This window comes from Pleuronectes platessa, chromosome 14 (assembly GCF_947347685.1).
Source record: "Pleuronectes platessa chromosome 14, fPlePla1.1, whole genome shotgun sequence".
Lineage (NCBI taxonomy): Eukaryota > Metazoa > Chordata > Actinopteri > Pleuronectiformes > Pleuronectidae > Pleuronectes > Pleuronectes platessa.
Window position 1 is genome coordinate 14331459 of NC_070639.1, and position 7336 is coordinate 14338794.

Consider the following 7336-nt stretch of genomic DNA (forward strand, 5'->3'; position numbering starts at 1 on the left):
TCTTGGAATGTTTAGTGATTATGGATACGCACCACATTCAATGGCTGTCTCTTTCAATGATCACTATCAAGGTCAGTCAGGTTAAACCTCCCCCCTCCCCTTCCCTCAACAACAACATGGCCACAGAAAAAATCCCAAACTGGTCTGCTGAGGTATTCCACACAATTATTTCAGCCAGCAGATAGAAGGGAGGCTATTAGATGGAATGGACATCATGGGTGAGCAATTTGAAGACCTTTGCATGGAGCTGATCACCGAACACAGACCTCAAAAGGTCAGCAATGGCCCATTTTCTAAAAAAATCCCACATGTCGGGGTCCCTTCACACATGCACACCAATTAACATCAAGGGGCTCTCAGGTTGTTCTCTTAATAGCGTGGCGTGGATTTCAATGCAGAGCCTTGCTGCGGAGCTCATTACTGAGCAGGTGCCACTGAGGCGGTCCAGATGCCCGGTGCAGTGTTCGGAAGTCGTTGTTTTCTGAGGTTATTCTCTCTCAGGCGCATTCAAGTCAATACTCATCCAGTCATTATTCTCTGGCCCCCAGCTAGTTAGTCTGTATCCTCCCAGAGTTGTGTAGATGGTGTATGGGCATCACTGTGTACCATTTTAACCATCAGAGGTAATGACTGCACCTTACAAGTCTTTGGAAAGCTTTTTTGAAGTCTTCATTAAAGATGGTGTAGATGAGGGGATTGATCAGCGAGTTGAGATAGCCCAACCACGTCAGAAAGTCGGCCATCTCCATTGACGTACTGCAAGCACTGCAGGTGTTGACGATGACCTCCTTGACAAAAAATGGCAACCAGCAGATGACAAAGGCCCCTATTATCAACCCCAATGTGGAAGCCGCTTTGCGCTCCCGTGAGCCAGAGATCCGCGGCCCTGAGTAAAACTGGCTTCGACGTGACTCACTGCGCGAATCTTGTCGGCGTGACTTGGAGCGGAAAGCCTTCGACGAAGCACGCCTCCGATCACGTGGAGGTTCCTCGGTTGAGGGTTCAGAGGTAGACTTCTCCGGTGGATTTATGGGCACTGGACTCCGAGGCCCCTCATCAACATGACCATCTCCAGCAGGGTAGGTTGAGGGGATCATGCTCCCATTGGTCATGCATGAGTGACGGCTGGCTCGGCTAGCCTCTCTGCGCATATAGAGGGTCTGTGCAGCCCGGTAGATTTTGTAGTATAGGATGAGGATGAGCAGCAGGGGGATGTAAAAAGCTCCAAGGGTGGAGTACAAGGTGAAAGCCATGTGATGGTGGACGATGATGCACTGGTCTACGTAGTCTGCGTCCCCGCTGTAGTACCGCCACAGTAGAGGAGGAAGTGAGATTAGGATGGACAAAAACCACACCAATGCTACCATCGCGCCAGCCCTGGCCCCTGTGCGTTTGCGAGAGTACTCAACTGCATCAGTGATGGCCCGGTAACGGTCGATGGCGATCGCAGCAAGGTGCAGGATGGAGCATGTGCAGCAGGTGATATCCACACTCAGCCAGATGGTACAGAACACCTGGCCCATGACCCAGCTCTCTTTCTGGATGTAGACGATGCTGAAGGGCATGACCAGCACCGCCACCAGCAGGTCGGTCACTGCTAATGAGCAGATGAGGTAGTTGGCGGGGTGGTGCAACTTGCGGGTCACTGCGATAGCTGTGATCACCAGGCAGTTGAAGAATGTCGTCAGGATGGCCAGTACAGACAGGGTCAGGGTGAGCAGGGTCTTACTGGGAGGGAGTTTATTGGTATCCAGTGAGTAATTTCCCTCGCTGCTTGTAGCAAACACCCCTTCGGTGGAATTGAGGAAATCCATTCTGCAAGCGAGAGGTAAAGGCGTGTGCATTAGACATAATGGAAGCTTAGGGAGACCATGCTGTAAAAAATATTTATTTGGAGCAGATAAATGATTTAAATATTGTTTTTTCTCATCTCTTCATAATGGAATTTAAACAGTCAACTTTTAAACATGCTGCGAAATTCACTTCTGTTATTCTTCCCCCTCCGCTTCTACTTTGAAACATTCATAGCCAGCAATTTTACTTTCTGAACTTCATACATAAAACATGTCAGAGTGGATGAAAGGGAGGCTTTCATTCAGAATGTGCCTCTTAAAGATAGTACACTTTAAAGGTCTCGAGACATGAAATGGTTGGCGGAGCTTTGACAATCTTAACTTCAAATCTGCCCACAGAAGTTTACCTGACTATACGGCCTGCAGCTCCGGACTAGTTGCATCCAGTTGGTTCAGTGTGCAGCAGAAGGTCTGCTCTGGTCTGCCCCGCCCACCAGCTCTGCCATCGCATTCCTCCGGTCACTCACCAACACCTGAAGGAGAACGAGAGGGAGGGAGGGAGGGAACAGGAGACAGAGAAATCGTGAGTGGAAGAGAGAAAGGGAAAAAACATCTTAGTGAAGATGCAGCCAAGGACAAGTACAGTTACACAACAGAAAAAAAAGATTGCAGCTGCAGCAAACCACGCACACACACGCCAAAATTATGCTAATCATGTATATAAAGTGTATTGATTGAACACTAATTCAGAGACAGCCACTATGATTAAAAAAAAAAGCTCAGGTATGACTGTCATCGCAGCTCTCGTTCACTCGCATTGCATCGCTCAGTATCCTGAAGACATGAGTGGGAACTGTTGCTATAGAAACCCACGGAGTACAGTAGTTTTTCCTCAATGTGGTGATGGAGCAGAGGCAGCCAAACTCTTGACTGCCAGGTCTGTGCTGAGACCGCTCCATTCCCAGACGGCACGGCCCGCGAGCAGGTGGGTTGGTGAATGAAGCTCTGAGGTTACATGACAGCCGAGAGAGGTGAGAGATTCCAGTTCAGTTCACCATCACACGAGGCAATGTGCCTGCTAATATAATATATGCGGTAACTGGCGCTTCACAGCAAGAAGGTCCCTAGTTTGAAATCCCAGTTCCCAGTATGAGTTTGCATATATTATCCCTGTGTCTGTGTGGATTTTCTCCTGGTTCTCCAGCTTTCTCCCACAGTCCATAGACATACTGAATGTTAGATTTGCTCGTCTCTGTACGTTGGACCTGCGACACACTGGCGATTTCTTTCCAGTAAGTACCCTGCCTCTTATCTAATGTCAGCTGGGATTGGCTCCAGTCCAAACCTCAAATGATAAGAGCTACAGATAAAGGATGGATGGCTGGAAGAATGGATGATGGACTATAACAAGGACACTGAAGGGAGTGGTGATGAGGGTTGTAACTCCAAGGCCAAAAAAGTTAACCAACTAATGTTAAAGGTTCAGTGTGTAGAGTTTAATGATATCTAGTGGTAAAGTTGCATGTCGCAGCTGAACGCCCCTCACCTCACCCTCCCCTTCCAAACATGAGAGAGAACCTGTGGTACAATTTAGTTGAAAAACTCTTACTAGGATTGTTTTATATCTAATTTCTGCCAATAGATCCCTTTCACCTAAATATTACACATGGAACCTTTAAAAATTAATGTTACAGATTAATTTCTTTTTTTTTCTTGTGCGTTGTCGTATTAAATGATCTAAAGCTGGTGTTAAAACTTGTTGACAATTATGATTATTACAAAAATCTTGACTGTTACCCTCTGCACTGTATTTAACACAACATTATTATACAGACTTTCTCTCAGCACCTCCAACTCCGACTGACTTTCAGCATCCCTGGACCACAGCTACACCATCACTGGTGGAAAACCTTACTCTATTATGTAAAGCTCCAGGTAGCATTGGATAAAAGCATCTCGGTGAAACTGTGGCATTTTAATCGCCATCACAGTATTGACCATCTTACCTAATTTGCAGGTGAAACTCACCAAGAGCAGTGCAGAGGCACATGACGTGTATTGTTTTAAGGCCTCATTCAGTAGTGTGGGCACATGCCACCCCTGTGCCAGACTGATTCATGTGCATCATCTCATCTCAATATTCCACTGTAGAAAATAGATCACATTTCTGCTGGTTATAACACATGTGGACACACTAAATCTTAGGCATTGTTAACTATTTGTTACTGTGACTTCAAGTGTCTTTGTACTTGAGATTCCAGTAGATAAAGACGGTAACAATCAGGCACTTCTACGCTTCTTTCCATTTACCCTCAGATCAATATGGAAGAAACTGTTACTTAATATGCAGATTACTTTGCACAGATTGATAGATGATAATTACAGCTCCACCTCTGCAGCACTCTCAGGTGAGCATCTGAATACAATTAATTCTGTCAGCGTTTTTCCCCCCCACATATATATAGTTTAATGTACACAGTTTGGGTGCAGTGTGTCTCTGTACATGCTCGCACTTTGTAAATCTGTAAACTGACGGCATGGGTTGCGTCAGCCCTGTCATTACACGCATCAAAGAAATCATGTGCTTCTGTCATACAATGCTCCAAAACCGAGGCTCTCTGCTCAAGGCCGTATGAAGATCAGCTCCAGTGAGAATCTACTCTGTGCTTTACTCAGAGAAAAAACCAGCGCCCTCATGTAAAACAGGGAATACAGCTGCATTTCTGGACTAACCACATTGTTTTAACGTAACCCAGAAACCTCTCAAGTTATTTTTAACGTTGTTGCTGGTGGTCTATACATTATGTGTAGGTTAAGATAACAGATAACCAGCTCATTTGAAATGTTTGGTGGGTTTCATGCTCTGCAATATTAGCATATTTATGCAGCATTCAAATCACTGTACACATATTAAAAATCCCCTAAATTTCAAATGCAAGGTTATTATGTGGCACCAGATACAGGTTGTGCAGATAACAGGACGGCTGACAAAGCAGGGACGTGTTGGAAATATTTAAATATTTCCTCGTCTTCCAGAGATGAAGACCGATTATTCTCTGCACACACACACATGCAAGCTGCGGCTTCACTCTGATTTCCAGGTCGCACCCAAAAAGTGTCAGGGGGGGTAAACGGGGAAACTGCACGTGTTCTGTGAAGAAGTCCCACAATCTCCCAGATGTTGAGATCTGAAAAATAATATGACTGTAGCAACACAAGAGGCCACCGCAAGTTAATGTTTATCTAATCTCATCTGCTATATCTGTTTAATTTGGTGGACAGCAAAAACAAAATGCTGCTAGGGAGACTCTCTCAGGTAAATATTGTTTTTGTGCTGGCTTACTGAGCAGAAAGACATTTTATTCAGAAGTAAATATTAATTCTAGCTTTCTGAAAGAGAAATGCACCCCACACAAAAACACAACACGTTGCATACTAGAGTGGATTTTTTGGAAATGGTAATAGCATGGGATAACAGGAATAAGTAAAGGACTCACTGTAGGACTATTCACTTCCATTATTTTTTTCAGCACCTATTCATTTTTAATCACATTTTGACAGATGGGAGTGTTTTATGCAGATCACTAGCAAGAGAATGTAGCTCGATATCAAGGAAGAGTAAAAAGCGAAATATTTTGGATAACAATGACTTGCATGTTCTCAGACCCACTGACATGCGATTCATGACAAGCAGATACCGTCGCTTCGAGAGGGCTAAACTATTGTCATGTCAGTTTTACAGCAGTCTCCATTTTGCATTTATTGACCTGTGTCCTCGTTTCAAGCTTTACTGGATCGCTTCATGCGTGTCAATGCCGGGATTTCACTGCACACGCATGACTCCATCATCTCTCTCTACCTGCTTGATGCAGATAGAAGTATTAGCTGGAAAGATGCCCCCCCGAGGACTGAATTAGATAGAAATGGTTCAAGCACTCACGGGGTCCAAACCTGGCTGTGCAAGAGTATTAGGGTCAGGCATGAAAAAAGGTAAATAGAAGAGGAAGATGATGTTTTCTTTCTATTTCTGCATTTCGTGAATGTAAAGAGAAAAAAATTAATTGTCGAGATTTAAGTAATGAGAATAAAATCTAAATGCCACGAAAACGTCCACCTGCATTCATGGAGAAATGTTGAGAATAAAGTTAGAATTACAAGAATAAAGTTGAAATTACAAGAAAAAAGTCGAGACCTGAAACAACATCCAAGGAGAAATTGAAACTTCAAGACTGAGGTAAAACTTTTAAGAAAATATCAACCAACATTAGCCCATATCCTCTGCAAAATCCCTTTTGTTGTTGAATCTGTGACATTCTTTTTCAGAATCAGTTTTAGTATCAAGGAAATTCTTTCACTCTTGACAGAAACACTGTGGTGATGAGAATTAGGTCTTTAAAAAAATTGTGTTGAAAACTAAAATCCCACAGGCTTGTAAAGATGGAACACTGACAGCTCACATTGCTGTCAATCACAAATCTCTCACCTACCTCTGGATTTGATGGACCAGAGGAATTTACTATATCTCCACAATTCAACCTTAATCTTAAAATGCAAAACATGTACTGTATCTTTATCTTATTTAGTTTGAGTTTATTCACAAAATGCAAAAGGTATTAAATCTTCTTTCTCCCTCTTTTTTATATGCCTGTCCCTAATCCGAACATAGCAAATAGTGTATTGCTATTATCATCTTGCTTGATGTGCACTCACAAGATTATATACAAATTGTGCACTGGATATGGTTTTTGTTTTACCACAGTCACTGTGTTTGAGTATTTTTAACCAGCTTCAATTGATACAATACGTTGCACACATCTGGATGTTTTCGTCTTAGTGTTTTTTGTCTGCATCATGGTAAATGTTAAATGGTTATGTATTTATATAGCGCTTTTCTAGTCTTGATGAACACTCAAAGTACTTTACAGTACAGTTTGTCATTCACCCATTCACACACACATTCATACAGTGCATCTTATCGCAGCACTTTGTTATTCTATTGGGGGGCCATTCGGGGTTCAGCATCTTGCCCAAGGACACTTCGGCATGCAGATGGGTCAGACTGGGGATCGAACTTCAGACCTTCAGGTTGGAGGACGACCACTCTACCCCTCAGCCACAGTCTCCCATCACTTTTAGTTCAATCAAGGCATTTTCTTACATGTTTTGCTAGATACAGAGTTTTCCCTAAAGGTGCTGTATGTGCTTTTTCTCTGCTGGGAGCGGGTGTTTGTGGAGGTGGTGATAAACGTCACTTGCCAACAGCTTCAGCCATCTTTGCATTTGCAAGACAAGTGATTTACAATACGGCCTATGGGCAACGCTATACTTCTTCATCCTCTCATGCTCAACCGAGGCCACACCAGATGCTAGTGACTCACTAACACAAAGTACTATTGAAGACAACCAGGGTTAGCTGCTATTCTAATTATAGCAGAGGGTCAACGAAGTGATAGCAATAGAAGCTGAACAACATTTATTATTGGTTTTGTGTTGCACTGCTTGACAAGTACAGGATTGAAGATTCTTACCGGACATCCACAGTT

The 7336-nt window shown here is 43.5% G+C and overlaps 1 protein-coding gene across 1 annotated transcript; it reads right to left on the bottom strand.

Moving 5' to 3' along the window:
• Positions 1–617: 617 nt before the first annotated feature.
• htr1fa (5-hydroxytryptamine (serotonin) receptor 1Fa) lies at positions 618–1814 on the bottom strand. The gene has a single exon (XM_053440184.1). The coding sequence runs from the start codon at positions 1812–1814 to the stop codon at positions 618–620; it is 1197 nt and encodes a 398-aa protein (XP_053296159.1).
• Between the last annotated feature and the right edge of the window lie 5522 nt (positions 1815–7336).